The 27,104-nt window shown below is 46.4% G+C and overlaps 1 protein-coding gene across 1 annotated transcript in view; it reads right to left on the bottom strand.

The window, feature by feature from the left end:
* LOC135535189 (glypican-5-like) overlaps window positions 1-27,104 on the bottom strand; it is a 136,972-nt gene that overhangs the window by 75,782 nt on the left and 34,086 nt on the right. The window contains exons 3-4 of the mRNA XM_064961893.1: window positions 8,108-8,643; window positions 7,774-7,932 (exon numbers count right to left, since the gene is read on the bottom strand). Coding sequence (XP_064817965.1) covers window positions 7,774-7,932; window positions 8,108-8,643 — 695 coding nt within the window. The remainder of the gene's footprint in view (window positions 1-7,773; window positions 7,933-8,107; window positions 8,644-27,104) is intronic.

Below are 27,104 nucleotides of genomic sequence, written 5' to 3'. Positions count from 1 at the left end.
ACATTATACTGTAGTCTACGCTGAGTATACCACACATTATACTGTAGTCTACCCTGAGTATACCACACATTATACTGTAGTCTACCCTGAGTATACCACACATTATACTGGAGTCTACCCTGAGTATACCACACATTATACTGTAGTCTACCCTGAGTATACCACACATTATACTGTAGTCTACCCTGAGTATACCACACATTATACTGTAGTCTACCCTGAGTATACCACACAGTATACTGGAGTCTACCCTGAGTATACCACACATTATACTGTAGTCTACCCTGAGTAACCACACATTATACTGTAGTCTACCCTGAGTATACCACACATTATACTGTAGTCTACCCTGAGTATATCACACAGTATACTGTAGTCTACCCTGAGTATACCACACATTATACTGTAGTCTACCCTGAGTATACCACACATTATACTGTAGTCTACCCTGAGTATACCACACATTATACTGTAGTCTACCCTGAGTATACCACACATTATACTGTTTATACCCTGAGTATACCACACATTATACTGTAGTCTACCCTGAGTATACCACACATTATACTGTAGTCTACCCTGAGTATACCACACATTATACTGGAGTCTACCCTGAGTATACCACACATTATACTGTAGTCTACCCTGAGTATACCACACATTATACTGGAGTCTACCCTGAGTATACCACACATTATACTGGAGTCTACCCTGAGTATACCACACAGTATACTGTAGTCTACCCTGAGTATACCACACATTATACTGTAGTCTACCCTGAGTATACCACACATTATACTGTAGTCTACGCTGAGTATACCACACATTATACTGTAGTCTACCCTGAGTATACCACACATTATACTGTAGTCTACCCTGAGTATACCACACATTATACTGGAGTCTACCCTGAGTATACCACACATTATACTGTAGTCTACCCTGAGTATACCACACATTATACTGTAGTCTACCCTGAGTATACCACACATTATACTGTAGTCTACCCTGAGTATACCACACAGTATACTGGAGTCTACCCTGAGTATACCACACATTATACTGTAGTCTACCCTGAGTAACCACACATTATACTGTAGTCTACCCTGAGTATACCACACATTATACTGTAGTCTACCCTGAGTATACCACACAGTATACTGTAGTCTACCCTGAGTATACCACACATTATACTGTAGCCTACCCTGAGTATACCACACATTATACTGTAGACTACCCTGAGTATACTAGGAACACCTTCCTAATATTGAGTTGCACCCCCCCCCCCACCCCCACCTTTTGCCCTCAGAACAGCCTCAATTCATCAGGCCACGGACTCTACAAGGTGTCCAAAGCGTTCCACAGGGATAATGGTTCCTGTTCTGTGAAGGGAGTTGTACACAGCGTTGTACCAGACCTTCAGTTTCTTGGCAATTTCTCACGTGGAATAGCCTTCATTTCTCAGAACAAGAATAGGGGCCCGTTTGGGACCCAGTCATGCTCATATGTCCCAGGACTGACTGGGGAGGATCTAACTCCCTGGTTAACAGTCTGGACAACCTCTTCTGGCCACTGGGGATGATCTAACTCTCCCTGGTTAACAGTCTGAACAACCTCTTCTGGCTACTGGGGATGAGCTAAGTCTCTCTGGTTAACAGTCTGGACAACCTCTTCTGACCACTGGGGATGAGCTAACTCTCCCTGGTTAACAGTCTGGACAACCTCTTCTGGCTACCGGGGATGATCTAACTCTCTCTGGTTAACAGTCTGGACAACCTCTTCTGGCTACTGGGGATGATCTAACTCTCTCTGGTTAACAGTCTGGACAACCTCTTCTGGCTACTGGGGATGATCTAACTCTCCCTGGTTAACAGTCTGGACAACCTCTTCTGGCTACTCGGGATGATCTAACTCTTCCTGGTTAACAGTCTGGACAGCCTCTTTTGACCACTGGGGATGATCTTACTCTCTCTGGTTAACAGTCTGGACAACCTCTTCTGGCTACTGGGGATGATCTAACTCTCTCTGGTTAACAGTCTGGACAACCTCTTCTGGCTACTGGGGATGATCTAACTCTCTCTGGTTAACAGTCTGGACAACCTCTTCTGACCACTGGGGATGAGCTAACTCTCCCTGGTTAACAGTCTGGACAACCTCTTCTGGCTACCGGGGATGATCTAACTCTCTCTGGTTAACAGTCTGGACAACCTCTTCTGGCTACTGGGGATGATCTAACTCTCTCTGGTTAACAGTCTGGACAACCTCTTCTGGCTACTCGGGATGATCTAACTCTTCCTGGTTAACAGTCTGGACAGCCTCTTTTGACCACTGGGGATGATCTTACTCTCTCTGGTTAACAGTCTGGACAACCTCTTCTGGCTACTGGGGATGATCTAACTCTCTCTGGTTAACAGTCTGGACAACCTCTTCTGGCTACTGGGGATGATCTAACTCTCTCTGGTTAACAGTCTGGACAACCTCTTCTGACCACTGGGGATGAGCTAACTCTCCCTGGTTAACAGTCTGGACAACCTCTTCTGGCTACTGGGGATGATCTAACTCTCTCTGGTTAACAGTCTGGACAACCTCTTCTGGCTACTGGGGATGATCTAACTCTCTCTGGTTAACAGTCTGGACAACCTCTTCTGGCTACTGGGGATGATCTAACTCTCTCTGGTTAACAGTCTGGACAACCTCTTCTGGCTACTGGGGATGAGCTAACTCTCCCTGGTTAACAGTCTGGACAACCTCTTCTGGCTAATGGGGATGATCTAACTCTCTCTGGTTAACAATCTGGACAACCTCTTCTGGCTACTGGGGATGATCTAACTCTTCCTGGTTAACAGTCTGGACAACCTCTTCTGGCTACTGGGGATGATCTAACTCTCTCTGGTTAACAGTCTGGACAACCTCTTCTGGCTACTGGGGATGATCTAACTCTCTCTGGTTAACAGTCTGGACAACCTCTTCTGGCTACTGGGGATGATCTAACTCTCTCTGGTTAACAGTCTGGACAACCTCTTCTGGCTACTGGCGCTCGCTGCCCACCATGGTCTATTCTGAGAATGTTCTGGGCACGCTGTTGCTGAGTGGTATGTACCGTGTGTGTGTGTGTGTGTGTGTGTGTGTGTGTGTGTGTGTGTGTGTGTGTGTGTGTGTGTGTGTGTGTGTGTGTGTGTGTGTGTGTGTGTGTGTGTGTGTGTGTGTGTGTGTGTGTGTGTGTGTGTGTGTGTGTGTGTGTGTGTGGTCTGCAGTGCATTCCTGGGTGATGGAGTGGTAGCAGTTGGTTCGGTCATTAAACCTCAGACCAGTATTACAACTCTGTCTCTCTTTCTGAGAAACATGTGTTTCTTCCTTTTTCATCAGTTTATAAGGACATTATTCACTTAGTCTGGTGACTGGTTGGTTTATAGGGACATTATTCACTTAGTCTGGTGACTGGTTGGTTTTATAGGGACATTATTCACTTAGTCTGGTGACTGGTTGGTTTATAGGGACATTATTCACTTAGTCTGGTGACTGGTTGGTTTATAGGGACATTATTCACTTAGTCTGGTGACTGGTTGGTTTCATGTTAATCACTTAGTCTGGTGACTGGTTGGTTTTATAGGGACATTATTCACTTAGTCTGGTGACTGGTTGGTTTTATAGGGACATTATTCACTTAGTCTGGTGACTGGTTGGTTTTATAGGGACATTAATCACTTAGTCTGGTGACTGGTTGGTTTCATAGGGACATTATTCACTTAGTCTGGTGACTGGTTGGTTTTATAGGGACATTATTCACTTAGTCTGGTGACTGGTTGGTTTCATGTTAATCACTTAGTCTGGTGACTGGTTGGTTTTATAGGGACATTATTCACTTAGTCTGGTGACTGGTTGGTTTTATAGGGACATTATTCACTTAGTCTGGTGACTGGTTGGTTTTATAGGGACATTATTCACTTAGTCTGGTGACTGGTTGGTTTTATAGGGACATTATTCACTTAGTCTGGTGACTGGTTGGTTTCATGTTAATCACTTAGTCTGGTGACTGGTTGGTTTTATAGGGACATTATTCACTTAGTCTGGTGACTGGTTGGTTTTATAGGGACATTATTCACTTAGTCTGGTGACTGGTTGGTTTTATAGGGACATTATTCACTTAGTCTGGTGACTGGTTGGTTTTATAGGGACATTATTCACTTAGTCTGGTGACTGGTTGGTTTTATAGGGACATTAATCACTTAGTCTGGTGACTGGTTGGTTTATAGGGACATTATTCACTTAGTCTGGTGACTGGTTGGTTTTATAGGGACATTATTCACTTAGTCTGGTGACTGGTTGGTTTTATAGGGACATTATTCACTTAGTCTGGTGACTGGTTGGTTTTATAGGGACATTATTCACTTAGTCTGGTGACTGGTTGGTTTCATAGGGACATTATTCACTTAGTCTGGTGACTGGTTGGTTTATAGGGACATTATTCTGGTTTTATAGGGACATTATTCACTTAGTCTGGTGACTGGTTGGTTTTATAGGGACATTATTCACTTAGTCTGGTGACTGGTTGGTTTTATAGGGACATTATTCACTTAGTCTGGTGACTGGTTGGTTTCATAGGGACATTATTCACTTAGTCTGGTGACTGGTTGGTTTATAGGGACATTATTCACTTAGTCTGGTGACTGGTTGGTTTTATAGGGACATTATTCACTTAGTCTGGTGACTGGTTGGTTTATAGGGACATTATTCACTTAGTCTGGTGACTGGTTGGTTTTATAGGGACATTATTCACTTAGTCTGGTGACTGGTTGGTTTTATAGGGACATTATTCACTTAGTCTGGTGACTGGTTGGTTTTATAGGGACATTATTCACTTAGTCTGGTGACTGGTTGGTTTCATAGGGACATTATTCACTTAGTCTGGTGACTGGTTGGTTTATAGGGACATTATTCACTTAGTCTGGTGACTGGTTGGTTTTATAGGGACATTATTCACTTAGTCTGGTGACTGGTTGGTTTATAGGGACATTATTCACTTAGTCTGGTGACTGGTTGGTTTATAGGGACATTATTCACTTAGTCTGGTGACTGGTTGGTTTATAGGGACATTATTCACTTAGTCTGGTGACTGGTTGGTTTTATAGGGACATTATTCACTTAGTCTGGTGACTGGTTGGTTTATAGGGACATTATTCACTTAGTCTGGTGACTGGTTGGTTTATAGGGACATTATTCACTTAGTCTGGTGACTGGTTGGTTTATAGGGACATTATTCACTTAGTCTGGTGACTGGTTGGTTTTATAGGGACATTATTCACTAGTCTGGTGACTGGTTGGTTTTATAGGGACATTATTCACTTAGTCTGGTGACTGGTTGGTTTTATAGGGACATTATTCACTTAGTCTGGTGACTCTGGTGACATTATTCACTTAGTCTGTGACTGGTTGGTTTTATATGGACATTATTCACTTAGTCTGGTGACTGGTTGGTTTTATATGGACATTAATCACTTAGTCTGGTGACTGGTTGGTTTATAGGGACATTAATCACTTAGTCTGGTGACTGGTTGGTTTTATAGGGACATTATTCACTTAGTCTGGTGACTGGTTGGTTTATAGGGACATTATTCACTTAGTCTGGTGACTGGTTGGTTTCATGTTAATCACTTAGTCTGGTGACTGGTTGGTTTTATAGGGACATTATTCACTTAGTCTGGTGACTGGTTGGTTTTATAGGGACATTATTCACTTAGTCTGGTGACTGGTTGGTTTCATGTTAATCACTTAGTCTAGTGACTGGTTGGTTTCATGTTAATCACTTAGTCTGGTGACTGGTTGGTTTTATAGGGACATTATTCACTTAGTCTGGTGACTGGTTGGTTTTATAGGGACATTATTCACTTAGTCTGGTGACTGGTTGGTTTCATGTTAATCACTTAGTCTGGTGACTGGTTGGTTTCATGTTAATCACTTAGTCTAGTGACTGGTTGGTTTCATGTTAATCACTTAGTCTGGTGACTGGTTGGTTTCATGTTAATCACTTAGTCTGGTGACTGGTTGGTTTTATAAGGACATTATTCACTTAGTCTGGTGACTGGTTGGTTTTATAGGGACATTATTCACTTAGTCTGGTGACTGGTTGGTTTCATGTTAATCACTTAGTCTGGTGACTGGTTGGTTTCATGTTAATCACTTAGTCTAGTGACTGGTTGGTTTCATGTTAATCACTTAGTCTGGTGACTGGTTGGTTTCATGTTAATCACTTAGTCTGGTGACTGGTTGGTTTTATAAGGACATTATTCACTTAGTCTGGTGACTGGTTGGTTTTATAAGGACATTATTCACTTAGTCTGGTGACTGGTTGGTTTTATAAGGACATTATTCACTTAGTCTGGTGACTGGTTGGTTTTATAAGGACATTATTCACTTAGTCTGGTGACTGGTTGGTTTTATAAGGACATTATTCACTTAGTCTGGTAACTGGTTGGTTTTATAGGGACACTATTCACTTAGTCTGGTGACTGGTTGGTTTTATAGGGACATTAATCACTTAGTCTGGTGACTGGTTGGTTTATAGGGACATTATTCACTTAGTCTGGTGACTGGTTGGTTTATAGGGACATTATTCACTTAGTCTGGTGACTGGTTGGTTTATAGGGACATTATTCACTTAGTCTGGTGACTGGTTGGTTTTATAGGGACATTATTCACTTAGTCTGGTGACTGGTTGGTTTTATAGGGACATTATTCACTTAGTCTGGTGACTGGTTGGTTTTATAGGGACATGAATCACTTAGTCTGGTGACTGGTTGGTTTATAGGGACATTATTCACTTAGTCTGGTGACTGGTTGGTTTTATAGGGACATTATTCACAGTCTGGTGACTGGTTGGTTTTATAGGGACATTATTCACTTAGTCTGGTGACTGGTTGGTTTCATGTTAATCACTTAGTCTGGTGACTGGTTGGTTTTATAGGGACATTATTCACTTAGTCTGGTGACTGGTTGGTTTCATGTTAATCACTTAGTCTGGTGACTGGTTGGTTTCATGTTAATCACTTAGTCTGGTGACTGGTTGGTTTCATGTTAATCACTTAGTCTAGTGACTGGTTGGTTTCATGTTAATCACTTAGTCTAGTGACTGGTTGGTTTCATGTTAATCACTTAGTCTGGTGACTGGTTGGTTTCATGTTAATCACTTAGTCTGGTGACTGGTTGGTTTCATGTTAATCACTTAGTCTGGTGACTGGTTGGTTTCATGTTAATCACTTAGTCTGGTGACTGGTTGGTTTCATGTTAATCACTTAGTCTGGTGACTGGTTGGTTTCATGTTAATCACTTAGTCTGGTTGGTTTCATGTTGACTGGTTGGTTTCATGTTAATCACTTAGTCTGGTGACTGGTTGGTTTCATGTTAATCACTTAGTCTGGTGACTGGTTGGTTTCATGTTAATCACTTAGTCTGGTGACTGGTTGGTTTCATGTTAATCACTTAGTCTGGTGACTGGTTGGTTTCATGTTAATCACTTAGTCTGGTGACTGGTTGGTTTCATGTTAATCACTTAGTCTGGTGACTGGTTGGTTTCATGTTAATCACTTAGTCTGGTGACTGGTTGGTTTCATGTTAATCACTTAGTCTGGTGACTGGTTGGTTTCATGTTAATCACTTAGTCTGGTGACTGGTTGGTTTCATGTTAATCACTTAGTCTGATGCCCATTTCTAAAATGCTCTCTGATCTGAATCCTGACAACCCAATGTGGGATGACAACGCGTCACGAAACACCTCACCTGTGCAGAGAGGTGTGGCCCGTTCCTCTGAGCATGTGCGACGGCGTCGTGGACGACGGCGTGAACTCCCAGCAGCACTTGCTCCAGGTCCTGAGTTCCGTGCATGCGTGCCGACAGCCCCTCTAACGACCTCACGAATTCTCTCCAATGGGGGTCCACCTCAAATCAAAATCAAAATCATTTTACAACCTTTAAAAAAATAAATAAAAAAACACACTTTCCAAGTCAAACAAATCAAAATGAAACAAGGAGCAATAAGATGAATAGATAACAAGCAGAGGGAATCTATAGAACAGTGGTGTTACTATCCCGTGTAAAACAACGGCAGGGTTACCTCAGCCATGCTTGCCAGACAGCCACGCATCACGTTGAGACAGTAGCCCATACAGGGTTTAGACAGGGTGAGTCCGTGGCAGTGGGGACAGTACTGCAACCTGAGCAGAGCTCTACGACACTCCCTGCTAAACACCAGGTGATCCGTGGTGTTGATCACCTCTACGCCGAGGTGCAGCGCCTGTAACAGCACACGACCCCCGACCCCCGACTTCCCGATCTGATTGGCTAGGACTCCCGGAGCGGCGCCGAACGGGGTCAAATCGCGGCGGGCGGAGCGGACGCACTCGGCGTAACCGGGGGTGACGCGGCTGAGGCTGGGGTTGATGAGGTGGTGGTAGACCAATGGGAAGAGAGCGTCGAAGAAGCGGCTGGTGATGTCATCAACGTTGAGTTCGGAGCCAAGGAGGAAGAGGCCGACGTCAGTGAACAACTCTCTCACCAGACCTGACGCCTCCCCAGCCATGTTACGGTACGACGCCTGGAGGACCAGGTTGGTGTGGTTCTCTGATGCCTTCATCAGAGACTCAAAGCTTTCTATAGGAGGAGAGAGAAAGAGAGGGAGAGAGAGAGAGAGAGAGAGAGAGAGACAGAGGGGAATGGAGGGAGAGAGAGAGAGAGGGGAATGGAGGGAGAAAGGGAGAGCGAGAGAGAGGGGGAGAGAGAGGGACAGAGAGGGAGAGAGGGAGAGAGAGGGAGAGAGGGGGGAAAGGAGGGGGAGAGAGAGAGAGCGAGAGAGAGCGAGAGAGAGGGAGAGAGGGGGAGAGAGAGAGAGAGAGAGAGAGACAGAGGGGAATGGAGGGAGAGAGAGAGAGAGGGGAATGGAGGGAGAAAGGGAGAGCGAGAGAGAGGGGGAGAGAGAGGGACAGAGAGGGAGAGAGGGAGAGAGAGGGAGAGAGGGGGGAAAGGAGGGGGAGAGAGAGAGAGCGAGAGAGAGCGAGAGAGAGGGAGAGAGGGGGAGAGAGAGAGAGAGCGCGAGAGAGAGAGAGACAGAGGGGAATGGAGGGAGAGAGAGAGAGAGGGAGAGAGAGGGATGGATAGAGAGAGACAGAGGGGAATGGAGGGAGAGAGAGAGCGAGAGAGAGAGAGACAGAGGGGAATGGAGGGAGAGAGAGAGCGAGAGAGAGAGAGACAGAGGGGAATGGAGGGAGTGAGAGAGAGAGAGGGAGAGAGGAATGGATAGAGAGAGACAGAGGGGAATGGAGGGAGAGAGAGAGAGATAGTTAATACTAGAGGACCAGGTTGGTTCTCTGATGCCTTCATCAGATTCAAAGGTTTCTACAGGAGTGGGGGGGGGTGAAGGGACTGACAGGGTTTCTTGGTAGTCTCTACTTCCCCCAGGCTGGGATGAGCTAGGACCTGACCAGTGGGTAGTCTCTCCTTCCCCCAGGCTGGGACCTGACCAGTGGGTAGTCTCTCCTTCCCCCAGGCTGGGATCTGACCAGTGGGTAGTCTCTCCTTCCCCCAGGCTGGGACCTGACCAGTGGGTAGTCTCTCCTTCCCCCAGGCTAGGACCTGACCAGTGGGTAGTCTCTCCTTCCCCCAGGCTGGGATGAGCTAGGACCTGACCAGTGGGTAGTCTCTCCTTCCCCCAGGCTGGGACCTGACCAGTGGGTAGTCTCTACTTCCACCAGGCTGGGACCTGACCAGTGGGTAGTCTCTCCTTCCCCCAGGCTGGGACCTGACCAGTGGGTAGTCTCTACTTCCACCAGGCTGGGACCTGACCAGTAGGTAGTCTCTCCTTCCCCCAGGCTGGGACCTGACCAGTGGGTAGTCTCTCCTTCCCCCAGGCTGGGACCTGACCAGTGGGTAGTCTCTCCTTCCCCCAGGCTGGGACCTGACCAGTGGGTAGTCTCTCCTTCCCCCAGGCTGGGACCTGACCAGTAGGTAGTCTCTCCTTCCCCCAGGCTGGGACCTGACCAGTGGGTAGTCTCTCCTTCCCCCAGGCTGGGACCTGACCAGTGGGTAGTCTCTCCTTCCCCCAGGCTGGGACCTGACCAGTGGGTAGTCTCTACTTCCACCAGGCTGGGACCTGACCAGTGGGTAGTCTCTCCTTCCCCCAGGGTCCAGGCTGGGACCTGACCAGTGGGTAGTCTCTCCTTCCCCCAGGCTGGGACCTGACCAGTGGGTAGTCTCTCCTTCCCCCAGGCTGGGACCTGACCAGTGGGTAGTCTCTCCTTCCCCCAGGCTGGGACCTGACCAGTGGGTAGTCTCTCCTTCCCCCAGGCTGGGACCTGACCAGTGGGTAGTCTCTACTTCCCCCAGGCTGGGACCTGACCAGTGGGTAGTATCTCCTTCCCCCAGGCTGGGACCTGACCAGTGGGTAGTCTCTCCTTCCTCCAGACTGGGACCTGACCAGTGGGTAGTCTCTCCTTCCCCCAGGCTGGGACCTGACCAGTGGGTAGTCTCTCCTTCCCCCAGGCTGGGACCTGACCAGTGGGTAGTCTCTCCTTCCCCCAGGCTGGGACCTGACCAGTAGGTAGTCTCTCCTTCCCCCAGGCTGGGACCTGACCAGTGGGTAGTCTCTCCTTCCCCCAGGCTGGGACCTGACCAGTGGGTAGTCTCTACTTCCCCCAGGGTGGGACCTGACCAGTGGGTAGTCTCTCCTTCCCCCAGGCTGGGATGAGCTAGGACCTGACCAGTGGGTAGTCTCTCCTTCCTCCAGGCTGGGACCTGACCAGTGGGTAGTCTCTCCTTCCCCCAGGCTGGGACCTGACCAGTAGGTAGTCTCTCCTTCCCCCAGGCTGGGATGAGCTAGGACCTGACCAGTGGGTAGTCTCTCCTTCCTCCAGGCTAAAACCTGACCAGTGGGTAGTCTCTACTTCCACCAGGCTGGGACCTGACCAGTGGGTAGTCTCTCCTTCCCCCAGGCTGGGACCTGACCAGTAGGTAGTCTCTACTTCCACCAGGCTGGGACCTGACCAGTGGGTAGTCTCTCCTTCCCCCAGGCTGGGACCTGACCAGTGGGTAGTCTCTCCTTCCCCCAGGCTGGGACCTGACCAGTGGGTAGTCTCTCCTTCCCCCAGGCTGGGACCTGACCAGTGGGTAGTCTCTCCTTCCCCCAGGCTGGGACCTGACCAGTGGGTAATCTCTCCTTCCCCCAGGCTGGGACCTGACCAGTGGGTAGTCTCTCCTTCCCCCAGGCTGGGACCTGACCAGTGGGTAGTCTCTCCTTCCCCCAGGCTGGGACCTGACCAGTAGGTAGTCTCTACTTCCACCAGGCTGGGACCTGACCAGTGGGTAGTCTCTCCTTCCCCCAGGCTGGGACCTGACCAGTGGGTAGTCTCTACTTCCACCAGGCTGGGACCTGACCAGTGGGTAGTCTCTCCTTCCCCCAGGCTGGGACCTGACCAGTAGGTAGTCTCTCCTTCCCCCAGGCTGGGACCTGACCAGTAGGTAGTCTCTCCTTCCCCCAGGCTGGGACCTGACCAGTGGGTAGTCTCTCCTTCCCCCAGGCTGGGACCTGACCAGTGGGTAGTCTCTCCTTCCCCCCGGCTGGGACCTGACCAGTGGGTAGTCTCTCCTTCCTCCAGGCTGGGACCTGACCAGTGGGTAGTCTCTCCTTCCCCCAGGCTGGGACCTGACCAGTGGGTAGTCTCTCCTTCCCCAGGCTGGGACCTGACCAGTGGGTAGTCTCTCCTTCCCCAGGCTGGGACCTGACCAGTGGGTAGTCTCTCCTTCCCCCAGGCTAGGACCTGACCAGTGGGTAGTCTCTCCTTCCCCCAGGCTGGGACCTGACCAGTGGGTAGTCTCTCCTTCCCCCAGGCTAGGACCTGACCAGTAGGTAGTCTCTCCTTCCCCCAGGCTGGGACGAGCTAGTATCCCACACCATGTGCCTGTCATGGGGCTGTAACTCTGCTGTAGGGGTGAAGCTGGGACCTGGAAGCTGGAGAGAAGGGGGGGGGGTGGATACGTGCCGGAGCCTAGGTACCCACCGAACCGGAAACACCCAGTACTGGGGGGGTAGGGTTGATGTAGGAGCCTAGTGACTGGGGGGGGGGGTAGGGTTGATGTAGGAGTCTAGTGACGGGGGGTTAGGGTTGATGCAGGAGTCTAGTGACTGGGGAGGGGGGGGTTAGGGTTGATGCAGGAGGCTAGTGACTGGGGGGGAGGTTAGGGTTGATGTAGGAGTCTAGTGACTGGGGGGAGCCATACTTGGTTTAGTTGGTACCTTTACACACAGAGAGAGTCAGGGTAAAGACAAACCTCCTCTCCGTTTCCCCTCTGCTGAGTCATCTTGACAGATAAACCTCCTCTACCTTTTCCCCTCTGCTGAGTCATCTTGACAGATAAACCTCCTCTACCGTTTCCCCTCTGCTAAGTCATCTTGACAGATAAACCTCCTCTACCGTTTCCCCTCTGCTGAGTCATCTTGACAGATAAACCTCCTCTCCGTTTCCCCTCTGCTGAGTCATCTTGACAGACAAACCTCCTCTACCGTTTCCACTCTGCTGAGTCATCTTGACAGATAAACCTCCTCTACCGTTTCCCCTCTGCTAAGTCATCTTGACAGACAAACTTCCTCTACCGTTTCCCCTCTGCTGAGTCATCTTGACAGATAAACCTCCTCTACCGTTTCCCCTCTGCTGAGTCATCTTGACAGATAAACCTCCTCTCCGTTTCCCCTCTGCTGAGTCATCTTGACAGATAAACCTCCTCTACCGTTTCCCCTCTGCTGAGTCATCTTGACAGATAAACCTCCTCTCCGTTTCCTCTCTGCTGAGTCATCTTGACAGACAAACCTCCTCTCCGTTTCCTCTCTGCTGAGTCATCTTGACAGATAAACCTCCAGACAGTTTCCCCTCTGCTGAGTCATCTTGACAGATAAACCTCCTCTACCGTTTCCCCTCTGCTGAGTCATCTTGACAGATAAACCTCCTCTACCGTTTCCCCTCTGCTGAGTCATCTTGACAGATAAACCTCCTCTACCGTTTCCCCTCTGCTGAGTCATCTTGACAGATAAACCTCCAGACAGTTTCCCCTCTGCTGAGTCATCTTGACAGATAAACCTCCTCTACCGTTTCCCCTCTGCTGAGTCATCTTGACAGATAAACCTCCTCTACCGTTTCCCCTCTGCTGAGTCATCTTGACAGATAAACCTCCAGACAGTTTCCCCTCTGCTGAGTCATCTTGACAGATAAACCTCCTCTACCGTTTCCCCTCTGCTGAGTCATCTTGACAGATAAACCTCCTCTACCGTTTCCCCTCTGCTGAGTCATCTTGACAGATAAACCTCCTCTACCGTTTCCCCTCTGCTGAGTCATCTTGACAGATAAACCTACTCTACTGTTTCCCCTCTGCTGAGTCATCTTGACAGATAAACCTCCTCTACCGTTTCCCCTCTGCTGAGTCATCTTGACAGATAAACCTCCTCTACCGTTTCCCCTCTGCTGAGTCATCTTGACAGACAAACCTCCTCTCCGTTTCCCCTCTGCTGAGTCATCTTGACAGATAAACCTCTCCGTTTCCCCTCTGCTGAGTCATCTTGACAGACAAACCTCCTCTACCATTTCCCCTCTGCTGAGTCATCTTGACAGATAAACCTCCTCTCCGTTTCCCCTCTGCTGAGTCATCTTGACAGATAAATCTCCTCTCCGTTTCCCCTCTGCTGAGTCATCTTGACAGATAAACCTCCTCTACCGTTTCAGATAAACCTCCTCTACCGTTTCCCCTCTGCTGAGTCATCTTGACAGATAAACCTCCTCTACCGTTTCCCCTCTGCTGAGTCATCTTGACAGATAAACCTCCTCTACCGTTTCCCCTCTGCTGAGTCATCTTGACAGATAAACCTCCAGACAGTTTCCCCTCTGCTGAGTCATCTTGACAGATAAACCTCCTCTACCGTTTCCCCTCTGCTGAGTCATCTTGACAGATAAACCTCCTCTACCGTTTCCCCTCTGCTGAGTCATCTTGACAGATAAACCTCCTCTACCGTTTCCCCTCTGCTGAGTCATCTTGACAGATAAACCTACTCTACTGTTTCCCCTCTGCTGAGTCATCTTGACAGATAAACCTCCTCTACCGTTTCCCCTCTGCTGAGTCATCTTGACAGATAAACCTCCTCTACCGTTTCCCCTCTGCTGAGTCATCTTGACAGACAAACCTCCTCTCCGTTTCCCCTCTGCTGAGTCATCTTGACAGATAAACCTCTCCGTTTCCCCTCTGCTGAGTCATCTTGACAGACAAACCTCCTCTACCATTTCCCCTCTGCTGAGTCATCTTGACAGATAAACCTCCTCTCCGTTTCCCCCTCTGCTGAGTCATCTTGACAGATAAATCTCCTCTCCGTTTCCCCTCTGCTGAGTCATCTTGACAGATAAACCTCCTCTACCGTTTCAGATAAACCTCCTCTACCGTTTCCCCTCTGCTGAGTCATCTTGACAGATAAACCTCCTCTACCGTTTCCCCTCTGCTGAGTCATCTTGACAGATAAACCTCCTCTACCGTTTCCCCTCTGCTGAGTCATCTTGACAGATAAACCTCCAGACAGTTTCCCCTCTGCTGAGTCATCTTGACAGATAAACCTCTCCGTTTCCCCTCTGCTGAGTCATCTTGACAGACAAACCTCCTCTACCATTTCCCCTCTGCTGAGTCATCTTGACAGATAAACCTCCTCTCCGTTTCCCCCTCTGCTGAGTCATCTTGACAGATAAATCTCCTCTCCGTTTCCCCTCTGCTGAGTCATCTTGACAGATAAACCTCCTCTACCGTTTCAGATAAACCTCCTCTACCGTTTCCCCTCTGCTGAGTCATCTTGACAGATAAACCTCCTCTACCGTTTCCCCTCTGCTGAGTCATCTTGACAGATAAACCTCCTCTACCGTTTCCCCTCTGCTGAGTCATCTTGACAGATAAACCTCCAGACAGTTTCCCCTCTGCTGAGTCATCTTGACAGATAAACCTCCTCTACCGTTTCCCCTCTGCTGAGTCATCTTGACAGATAAACCTCCTCTACCGTTTCCCCTCTGCTGAGTCATCTTGACAGATAAACCTCCTCTACCGTTTCCCCTCTGCTGAGTCATCTTGACAGATAAACCTACTCTACTGTTTCCCCTCTGCTGAGTCATCTTGACAGATAAACCTCCTCTACCGTTTCCCCTCTGCTGAGTCATCTTGACAGATAAACCTCCTCTACCGTTTCCCCTCTGCTGAGTCATCTTGACAGACAAACCTCCTCTCCGTTTCCCCTCTGCTGAGTCATCTTGACAGATAAACCTCTCCGTTTCCCCTCTGCTGAGTCATCTTGACAGACAAACCTCCTCTACCATTTCCCCTCTGCTGAGTCATCTTGACAGATAAACCTCCTCTACCGTTTCCCCTCTGCTGAGTCATCTTGACAGATAAACCTCCTCTCCGTTTCCCCTCTGCTGAGTCATCTTGACAGATAAACCTCCTCTACCGTTTCCCCTCTGCTGAGTCATCTTGACAGATAAACCTCCTCTACCGTTTCCCCTCTGCTGAGTCATCTTGACAGATAAACCTCCTCTCCGTTTCCCCTCTGCTGAGTCATCTTGACAGATAAACCTCCAGACAGTTTCAAGACGCTCAGATCAAAATTCCCAAAGGCCTGTGACACAAACAGAACTGTAGGGGGAAGGAATGTAGGTGGATGTATACAGAAGTTTCTCTTGTTCTGGGATCTGGGTGACAAATAACATGAAGATTTCGAAACGGCCATTTCATTATTTCAGATGTCTCTCAGGAGAGAGAGAGCAGCACCATGATGTAGGGACCAGCCAACCAGGAAAGCCCCGTGATGGAGTCAACCATCTGCTGGCTTGTTTTATCACCGCTGTTACGGTTTTAATGAAGACTAGATTTCATTACATAGCGCTCTGTTGTCACTGCTCCCTCTACCGCTCTGTTACCCTCTCTCTGGCACGGGGCTCAGTTTCTCTCTCTCACACACATACATACATACATACATATACACACACACACACACACACACATACATACATATATATGAACAATCCTGGTGGCCGTTGCTGACAGTTCAATGAGTGTTAGCGGGTGCGCGCGTGTGCACTGTTCGATTATCTCTTCCTGAAACCATTTTAAATCATCTTTGATATAATAGCATTATATTCAGGATGTTTATAAAGCGTTAGAAAACGGTCCAAGTTACGTCCCTGAGGTTTTATGGGTATTTTCCGTTTGCACCGGCAGGAAGAAAAAGATGATATGCTGTAACTAATCCCCCATGTGTTCCTGCCTCCTATTGGACAATACTACATCTGTTCTGATAGGACACTTTAACAGTCTGTAGAGAGACCAAAGATCCTACAGACGAAGAACCATATATGTGACAATTTTTCCATTTTAAGATAATCAGTTATTTTTATATTATTGTGTGTACCACATTAGGTGTTTTATGGTTGACAAATACTTCACCATACCCATATCTTCCAACAACTATTTATATTTATTTGTTATTTCAAATAATACTTTTATTGACGTTTTAATTTTTAGAATGTAGAAGAAGAGGATATCTCCAGTGATGATCTCAGTTTATAGAAGAACAGGATATCTCCAGTGATGATCTCAGTTTATAGAAGAACAGGATATCTCCAGTGATGATCTCAGTTTGTAGAAGAACAGGATATCTCCAGTGATGATCTCAGTGTGTAGAAGAACAGGATATCTCCAGTGATGATCTCAGTTTATAGAACAGGATATCTCCAGTGATGATCTCAGTTTATAGAAGAACAGGATATCTCCAGTGATGATCTCAGTTTATAGAAGAACAGGATATCTCCAGTGATGGTTCAGTTTATAGAAGAACAGGATATCTCCAGTGATGATCTCAGTTTATAGAACAGGACATCTCCAGTGATGATCTCAGTTTATAGAAGAACAGGATATCTCCAGTGATGATCTCAGTTTATAGAAGAACAGGATATCTCCAGTGATGATCTCAGTTTGTAGAAGAACAGGATCTCTCCAGTGATGATCTCAGTTTGTAGAAGAACAGGATATCTCCAGTGATGATCTCAGTTTATAGAAGAACAGGATATCTCCAGTGATGATCTCAGTTTATAGAAGAACAGGATATCTCCAGTGATGATCTCAGTTTATAGAAGAACAGGATATCTCCAGTGATGATCTCAGTTTGTAGAACAGGATATCTCCAGTGATGATCTCAGTTTATAGAAGAACAGGATATCTCCAGTGATGATCTCAGTTTATAGAAGAACAGGATATCTCCAGTGATGATCTCAGTTTATAGAAGAACAGGATATCTCCAGTGATGATCTCAGTTTATAGAAGAACAGGATCTCTCCAGTGATGATCTCAGTTTATAGAAGAACAGGATATCTCCAGTGATGATCTCAGTTTATAGAAGAACAGGATATCTCCAGTGATGATCTCAGTTTATAGAACAGGATATCTCCAGTGATGATCTCAGTTTATAGAAGAACAGGATCTCTCCAGTGATGATCTCAGTTTGTAGAAGAACAGGATATCTCCAGTGATGATCTCAGTTTATAGAAGAACAGGATATCTCCAGTGATGATCTCAGTTTATAGAAGAACAGGATATCTCCAGTGATGATCTCAGTTTATAGAAGAACAGGATCTCTCCAGTGATGATCTCAGTTTATAGAAGAACAGGATATCTCCAGTGATGATCTCAGTTTATAGAAGAACAGGATATCTCCAGTGATGATCTCAGTTTATAGAACAGGATATCTCCAGTGATGATCTCAGTTTATAGAAGAACAGGATCTCTCCAGTGATGATCTCAGTTTGTAGAAGAACAGGATATCTCCAGTGATGATCTCAGTTTATAGAAGAACAGGATATCTCCAGTGATGATCTCAGTTTATAGAAGAACAGGATATCTCCAGTGATGATCTCAGTTTATAGAAGAACAGGATATCTCCAGTGATGATCTCAGTTTGTAGAAGAACAGGATATCTCCAGTGATGATCTCAGTTTATAGAAGAACAGGATATCTCCAGTGATGATCTCAGTTTATAGAACAGGATATCTCCAGTGATGATCTCAGTTTGTAGAAGAACAGGATATCTCCAGTGATGATCTCAGTTTATAGAAGAACAGGATATCTCCAGTGATGATCTCAGTTTATAGAAGAACAGGATATCTCCAGTGATGATCTCAGTTTATAGAAGAACAGGATATCTCCAGTGATGATTTCAGTGTGTAGAAGAACAGGATATCTCCAGTGATGATCTCAGTTTATAGAAGAACAGGATATCTCCAGTGATGATCTCAGTTTATAGAAGAACAGGATATCTCCAGTGATGATCTCAGTTTATAGAAGAACAGGATATCTCCAGTGATGATCTCAGTTTGTAGAAGAACAGGATATCTCCAGTGATGATCTCAGTTTATAGAAGAACAGGATATCTCCAGTGATGATCTCAGTTTGTAGAAGAACAGGATATCTCCAGTGATGATCTCAGTTTGTAGAAGAACAGGATATCTCCAGTGATGATCTCAGTTTGTAGAAGAACAGGATATCTCCAGTGATGATCTCAGTTTATAGAAGAACAGGATATCTCCAGTGATGATCTCAGTTTATAGAAGAACAGGATATCTCCAGTGATGATCTCAGTTTATAGAAGAACAGGATATCTCCAGTGATGATCTCAGTTTATAGAAGAACAGGATATCTCCAGTGATGATCTCAGTTTGTAGAAGAACAGGATATCTCCAGTGATGATCTCAGTTTATAGAAGAACAGGATATCTCCAGTGATGATCTCAGTTTGTAGAAGAACAGGATATCTCCAGTGATGATCTCAGTTTATAGAAGAACAGGATATCTCCAGTGATGATCTCAGTTTATAGAAGAACAGGATATCTCCAGTGATGATCTCAGTTTGTAGAAGAACAGGATATCTCCAGTGATGATCTCAGTTTATAGAACAGGATATCTCCAGTGATGATCTCAGTTTATAGAAGAACAGGATATCTCCAGTGATGATCTCAGTTTATAGAACAGGATATCTCCAGTGATGATCTCAGTTTATAGAAGAACAGGATATCTCCAGTGATGATCTGTTTATAGAAGAACAGGACATCTCCAGTGATGATCTGTTTATAGAAGAACAGGATATCTCCAGTGATGATCTCAGTTTATAGAAGAACAGGATCTCTCCAGTGATGATCTCAGTTTATAGAAGAACAGGATATCTCCAGTGATGATCTCAGTTTATAGAAGAACAGGATATCTCCAGTGATGATCTCAGTTTATAGAAGAACAGGATATCTCCAGTGATGATCTCAGTTTATAGAAGAACAGGATATCTCCAGTGATGATCTCAGTTTATAGAAGAACAGGATATCTCCAGTGATGATCTCAGTTTATAGAAGAACAGGATATCTCCAGTGATGATCTGTTTATAGAAGAACAGGATATCTCCAGTGATGATCTCAGTTTATAGAAGAACAGGATATCTCCAGTGATGATCTCAGTTTATAGAAGAACAGGATATCTCCAGTGATGATCTCAGTTTATAGAACAGGATATCTCCAGTGATGATCTCAGTTTATAGAAGAACAGGATATCTCCAGTGATGATCTCAGTTTATAGAAGAACAGGATATCTCCAGTGATGATCTCAGTTTATAGAAGAACAGGATATCTCCAGTGATGATCTCAGTTTATAGAAGAACAGGATATCTCCAGTGATGATCTCAGTTTATAGAAGAACAGGATATCTCCAGTGATGATCTCAGTTTGTAGAAGAACAGGATATCTCCAGTGATGATCTCAGTTTATAGAAGAACAGGATCTCTCCAGTGATGATCTCAGTTTATAGAAGAACAGGATATCTCCAGTGATGATCTCAGTTTGTAGAAGAACAGGATATGTGACATTTTGCATGACTCTTGTAAGATGTCCTTTTTTAACACCTGATATGATGTTTTAAGTACTTTCAAGTACAGATGCCCTTCATGTAAATAACTTAAATGCAATATGCAGTTAATTCATTTGTATGGAGGTTCATTTAAAAGGTGGTCTATCAACTTTAACACTGATGACTATTCTTAAAAGTTGAGTCATGAAATCTTAGTCTCATTTAAAATGAAGCCCTCAATGTGAACATACCATAGAACTACAAAAATACAATTAAATTAATTCAATCAAAAACAAGCACAACTTGTAAATATCAAATATGGATCAATGTGATGTGCCAATATGCAGGTCCCTAAGATCAATATTACAAAACGTTCAGAAAACCATTCTCTTTGTGTTTAACAATATGATCAGCAATTAAGTGTTGAATTGCGTTAAACTCTAAAGGCAAGACATGTCCTTCTGCACTGAGGTGACAGCAGTAGAGAAGTATTAACTGCTTAGAGGTCATGCTGAATGTGGTGACAGAGACATACTGTACATTGTAATGAATCAAAAAAAGGGAATTAAGATCAAAATGAACACTCACATACTGTATGTGACGACTTGTTTGTTTTTAATTCATTCAGATTTAAAAAAGGTTCAAATGATCGCACACAAAATAATTCTCAACGGAACACATTGTACTTAACATTTTCTACACGAGGAACAACATCTTAAAATTAAATGAATTCAATATATTGTGCTGGTTCAAATCATACACAGATTGATTCACATAGAAAACACCTACTATACATTTAATTTCCTACAGTAGGGGTGACATGCCTTCTGAAATGTATTCAGACTCAACATACTATACAGGTTCAGGGGATCATAAACTCACAGAAATAAACGGTTAATTATGTAGCTTGGTTTAACAACAACTGATTCACTCTGCAGTGATTCATAAAAAGAGCGTGCAGCAGCTGGCAAGTAGTTGAGCAGGTCATCAGATCTTGGTACTTGTTTTTTTTGATGGGCAGAGGACTCTCATATGCTCTAGGGGAGTGGCTTGCAAATAGGGAGGTTGAGGTGTAGCTCCTTGTTTTGGTTTGGAGATCAGCCACGATTTCCATCTATAAACCCATTATTTTGCAGATGATGTGGTATTCTTCTCTTTGTAGAGTCGGTACATCCGCAACAAATTCAGATCAGGGCTGAGGTGTTCTCTGTGTACATCCCCCTTCATCCGAGAGTAGTGGTTCTGGGTTCTTGGGAAAGATAGAATGTGCTCGAGTGTGCTCGAGTGCAAATGTGCTCGAGTGCAACTGTGTCGCTATAACCGGGGTACAAATCCCGGTCACGCCATTGCCGTTTGTGGCCGGGGGGTCCGGTAGGGCGGCGAGAATTAGGCCAGTGCTGTCCGGTGGGAGGGGAAGGAAATCGGCACTCAGTCCTCAATGCTCAGGTGGTAGTTGGACAGCTTAGTCACCATCATTTTGTTTAAAAGTAATACACATTTTTAGATTATTGTTTCAGAACTCGCTATTCATCCATTCGATGCTCTATGTTAATGTTTAGAAGATTGTTTAGAGCACTGCTATAGGGAAGTAATCCAGGCTGGAATCCATAGCGCATTACCTATTGCCATGCTTCCCTCTTCCCTCTTCTAAAGGAGACCTAGCCTCAGTAGTCTGATCTGGAGACCCTGCAACCTCCCCTGCCTCCTGAATAACCAAAACCATTACATTTCAATTAGCAGGTTATTAAAAAGTAGTACAGAGAATACAATATGTTTGTAATTGATATTCATATAGACATTAATTCCTATTTCCACTTGCCTGAAGACGGCTGTTGGTTAGCTGGAACACAGACATGAAAGTGACCTTGCACACATTCACTCTCTGGCCTGCTTGCTGTACATGGTATTTGAAGGTTTGTTTCCGTCGTTTTGTTCTCCGTTTCACCTCATGCTCCAATAAAAATTGACAACGATGAATTCAGAGTTTAATATACTGTAGCACATTCAGGATATTGCTTGATCAGGGCCTCCATCTTTCACACACTCCCAATCTATACACAGAATGAGTTTGTATTGCACCATTGTGTAACACAGCACTTTTAGAGTTAACGTTAATGTACGTATCACTACTGTCAAAGTTAAACTATGCAAGTGTTCAATATAGCTATTATAATAATAGGCGTTTTTGTCTTATTTCTAACCTGTTCTAAGCCGGAGAGAATCAACGCTTGTTGTTTCTCGAATGGGCCAGTATAGAAACTGTTGAACAGACGCAGCTTGCGTTCATCAGTCAACTTTCCCCCATCCGTTCTGCGCGTCGTGGAACACGCGCTTCCCTGCCGGATACAGTGTAACGAGCCAGCTACTGCCGCCATGGCGAATCATCCGCTGGACGGAGAAAAAGTAGCTCGCTATATGTTTCTTCTATAATCTAGCAATAACATTTGTAACGATAATGTATGAGTTAGTAGCCAACGAACTGTAGCTAATATGTTTTCTCTATAGTTAGGAATTAGACAACCCAGAACATACGTGTTAGTTACTGTACTCCATAGCTAGCTAGCTTGATTGTTTGATATACGGTTCTTCCACATACCTCTTTTGGACGGCTTTTCACAGTTTTCTCTTGACCCTTACGATTTGTATAGGGATGTCCCCGCATCCCGTAAGATCTTCCTTTGCCTGTCTTTCCATTCTTTTAGTTTGGTTTTACGTTTCTTTCCCACATTTCTGCGATTTTCATCAGCAACAGAAAGGTTGTGCGCTTGTCCGTTCATTCTGAGTGATGCACATAAACGGTTATTCCACGAGAGCCTATCTTTACATTTAAAAGTATTGTTAATTAGCGCGGAAAGCTTGTGAAACTGGTTCCCTATAGAAAAATGGTTTCCAATAATGATTTTTCATGTATATCTCTTTTTTTTTTAAATGTCACATATATGGTTCTTCGTCTGTAGGATTCAAGTGTTCACTTAGCTGGTCAGAAAACAAAAACCTTTAAATAAGGCACGTTCTCTGAACATGTATTATCAAACTCACCCAGAGTCCCCTCCCCCTAAACAAACCCTAACCCAGAGTCCCCTCCCCCCAAACTAACCCAGAGTCCCCTCCCACTAATCCTAACCCAGTCCACTCCCCCCTCAAACTAACCCAGAGTCCCCAACCCTAACCCAGAGTCCCCTCCGCCAACCCTAACCCAGAGTCCCCTCCTCCAACACTAACCCAGAGTCCCCTCCGCCAACCCTAACCCAGAGTCCCCTCCGCCAACCCTAACCCAGAGTCCCCTCCGCCAACCCTAACCCAGAGTCCCCTCCTCCAACCCTAACCCAGAGTCCCCTCCTCCAACCCTAACCCAGAGTCCCCTCCTCCAACCCTAACCCAGAGTCCCCTCCGCCAACCCTAACCCAGAGTCCCCTCCTCCAACCCTAACCCAGAGTCCCCTCCGCCAACCCTAACCCAGAGTCCCCTCCGCCAACCCTAACCCAGAGTCCCCTCCTCCAACACTAACCCAGAGTCCCCTCCTCCAACACTAACCCAGAGTCCCCTCCCCCAACACTAACCCAGAGTCCCCTCCTCCAACACTAACCCAGAGTCCCCTCCTCCAACACTAACCCAGAGTCCCCTCCCACCAAACTAACCCGAACCCAGAGACCCCTCCTACTAAACTAACCCTAACACAGAGTCCCCTCCCCCTAAACTAACCCAATATGGACTTTCAGCTCCCTCCAAAGATTTTCTATTGGGTTCAGGTCTGGAGACTGGCTAGGCCACTCCAGGACCTTGAGATGCTTCTTACGGAGCCACTCCTTAGTTGCCCTGGCTGTGTGTTTCAGGTCGTTGTCATGCTGGAAGACCCAGCCACGACCTATCTTCAATGCTCTTACTGAGGGAAGGAGGTTGTTGGCCAAGATCTCGTGATACATGGCCCCATCCATCCTCCCCTCAATACGGTGCAGTCGTCCTGTCCCCTTTGCAGAAAAGCATCCCCAAAGAATGATGTTTCCACCTCCATGCTTCACGGTTGGGATGGTGTTCTTGGGGTTGTACTCATCCTTCTTCCTCCAAACACGGCGAGTGGAGTTTAGACCAAAAAGCTCTATTTTTGTCTCATCAGACCACATGACCTTCTCCCATTCCTCCTCTGGATCATCCAGATGGTCATTGGCTTCAGACGGGCCTGGACATGCGCTGGCTTGAGCAGGGGGACCTTGTGTGCGCTGCAGGATTTTAATCCATGACGGCATAGTGTGTTACTAATGGTTTTCTTTGAGACTGTGGTCCCAGCTCTTTTCAGGTCATTGACCAGGTCCTGCCGTGTAATTCTGGGCTGATCCCTCACCTTCCTCATGATCATTGATGCCCAACGAGGTGAGATCTTGCATGGAGCCCCAGACCGATGGTGATTGACCGTCATCTTTAACTTCTTCCATTTTCTAATAATTGCACCAACAGTTGTTGCCTTCTCACCAAGCTGCTTGCCTATTGTCCTGTAGCCCATCCCAGCCTTGTGCAGGTCTACAATTTTATCCCTGATGTCCTTACACAGCTCTCTGTTTGGAGGTTGGAGTCTGTTTGATTGAGTGTGTGGACAGGTGTCTTTTATACAGGTAACGAGTTCAAACAGGTGCAATTAATACAGATAATGAGTGGAGAACAGGAGGGCTTTTTAAAGAAAAACTAACATGTATGTGAGAGCCGGAATTCTTACTGGTTGGTAGGTGATCAAATACTTATGTCATGCAATAAAATGCAAATTAATTACTTAAAAATCATACAATGTGATTTTCTGGATTTTTGTTTTAGATTCCGTCTCTCACAGTTGAAGTGTACCTATGATAAAAATTACAGACCTCTACATGCTTTGTAAGTAGGAAAACCTGCAAAATCAGCAGTGTATCAAATACTTGTTCTCACCACTGTACACTGGCAGTCAGATCTAATTTAGCAACACTGTGGTTCAGGATGAACACATCTAAGTGGAAGGAGCTAGAAGCAAGGGAGACAGACAGAGACAGAGAGACAGAGACAGAGAGAGAGAGAGAGAGACAAATGGCCAAGAGAGAGAGAGACAGACAGAGAGACAAATGGCCAAGAGATAGAGAGAGAGAGAGAGAGAGACAAATGGCCAAGAGAGAGACAGAGAGAGAGAGACAAATGGCCAAGAGAGAGAGAGAGAGAGAGAGAGAGAGAGAGAGAGAGAGAGAGAGAGAGACAAATGGCCAAGAAAGCGAGCGCAAGAGGGAAAGAGAGAGACAGAGAGAAAGACAGAGAGAGAGACAGAGACAAATGGCCAAGAAATCGAGCGCAAGAGGGAAAGAGAGAGAGAGAGAGACAAATGGCCAAGAAAGCGAGCGCAAGAGGGAAAGAGAGAGATGACTTAATGGGCCTAACCTAACCAGACCTACTTCAGTCATGGGAAAAGGGATATTGTCTTTGTCTCCTTTCCCCGTCTCTGCCTCTATCACTCTCACCCTTCCTAACCTCTCATGGAGGTTTACAAATCAATATTTGAGGAGGCGCTATGATGAGGCCTCTCTTCTGAACTCCAAAGAGATGAGAGAGGAAGGGAGAGGAGAGCAGGAGAGAGGAAGGGAGAGGAGAGCAGGGGAGAGGAAGGGAGAGGATAGGAGAGGGCACTGTACCGCTCTGGTCAGGAAAACATGGGGGGAGAGGAGCAACAAAGCGGTCCTACACAAGCCCAGGTACTCTCAGGAAGTGGTACACACACACACGGTAAGTGTGATGGCCCAACTCCACTGCCGACTGGTAGGCACTTTCAGAAGCAGCAATAACAACTCAACAACCCTCCTCAGTTTCAGAGCCAGAGTGAAAACAGTCCATAATGACCCTTTCATGACTTCTGAAAGCAGCTCTGTGTGAGGGAGGAGCTGGGAGGATAGAGAGGCTGTGTGAGGGAGGAGCTAGAAGGATAGAGAGGCTGTGTGAGGGAGGAGCTGGGAGGCTATAGAGGCTGTGTGAGGGAGGAGCTGGGAGGATAGAGAGGCTGTGTGAGGGAGGAGCTAGGAGGATAGAGAGGCTGTGTGAGGGAGGAGCTGGGAGGATAGAGAGGCTGTGTGAGGGAGGAGCTAGAAGGATAGAGAGGCTGTGTGAGGGAGGAGCTGGGAGGCTATAGAGGCTGTGTGAGGGAGGAGCTGGGAGGATAGAGAGGCTGTGTGAGGGAGGAGCTAGGAGGATAGAGAGGCTGTGTGAGGGAGGAGCTGGGAGGATAGAGAGGCTGTGTGAGGGAGGAGCTGGGAGGATAGAGAGGCTGTGTGAGGGAAGAGCTGGGAGGATAGAGAGGCTGTGTGAGGGAGGAGCTGGGAGGATAGAGAGGCTGTGTGAGGGAGGAGCTGGAAGGATAGAGAGGCTGTGTGAGGGAGGAGCTGGGAGGCTGGAGAGGCTGTGTGAGGGAGGAGCTGTGAGGATAGAGGGAGGAGCTGTGAGATTAAGGGAGGAGCTGTGAGGCCAGAGAGGCTGTGAGAGAGGAGCTTCACTATGACTGATCTGTTAACTAGAGGTGTTGCTCTGTGGAAAGGTGAGACTCAGGAACATCTAGGATCCCTACAGGAAGTCTACAGGCCTCACCAGACTGGTCTAAGGGTCCACAGGTACAGGAAGTCTACAGGATGTCTATAGGATGTCTACAGGCCTCACCATCCTACAGGATGTCTACAGGAAGTCTACAGGAAGTCTACAGGCCTCACCATCCTACAGGATGTCTACAGGAAGTCTACAGGATGTCTACAGGCCTCACCAGACTGGTCTGAGGGTCCACCGGTACAGGATGTCTACAGGAAGTCTACAGGAAGTCTACAGGCCTCACCATCCTACAGGATGTCTACAGGAAGTCTACAGGATGTCTACAGGATGCCTACAGGATGTCTACAGGCCTCACCATCCTACAGGATGTCTACAGGATGCCTACAGGATGTCTACAGGATGCCTACAGGATGTCTACAGGATGCCTACAGGATGCCTACAGGATGCCTACAGGCCTCACCATCCTACAGGATGTCTACAGGATGCCTACAGGCCTCACCATCCTACAGGATGTCTACAGGAAGTCTACAGGATGTCTACAGGCCTCACCATCCTACAGGATGTCTACAGGAAGTCTACAGGATGCCTACAGGATGCCTACAGGATGCCTACAGGATGCCTACAGGCCTC

The sequence above is a fragment of the Oncorhynchus masou genome, unplaced genomic scaffold, assembly GCF_036934945.1.
Source record: "Oncorhynchus masou masou isolate Uvic2021 unplaced genomic scaffold, UVic_Omas_1.1 unplaced_scaffold_459, whole genome shotgun sequence".
Classification (NCBI taxonomy): domain Eukaryota; kingdom Metazoa; phylum Chordata; class Actinopteri; order Salmoniformes; family Salmonidae; genus Oncorhynchus; species Oncorhynchus masou.
Note: the sequence above shows the minus strand (reverse complement) of the source record. Positions and strands in the feature narration are given on the sequence as shown.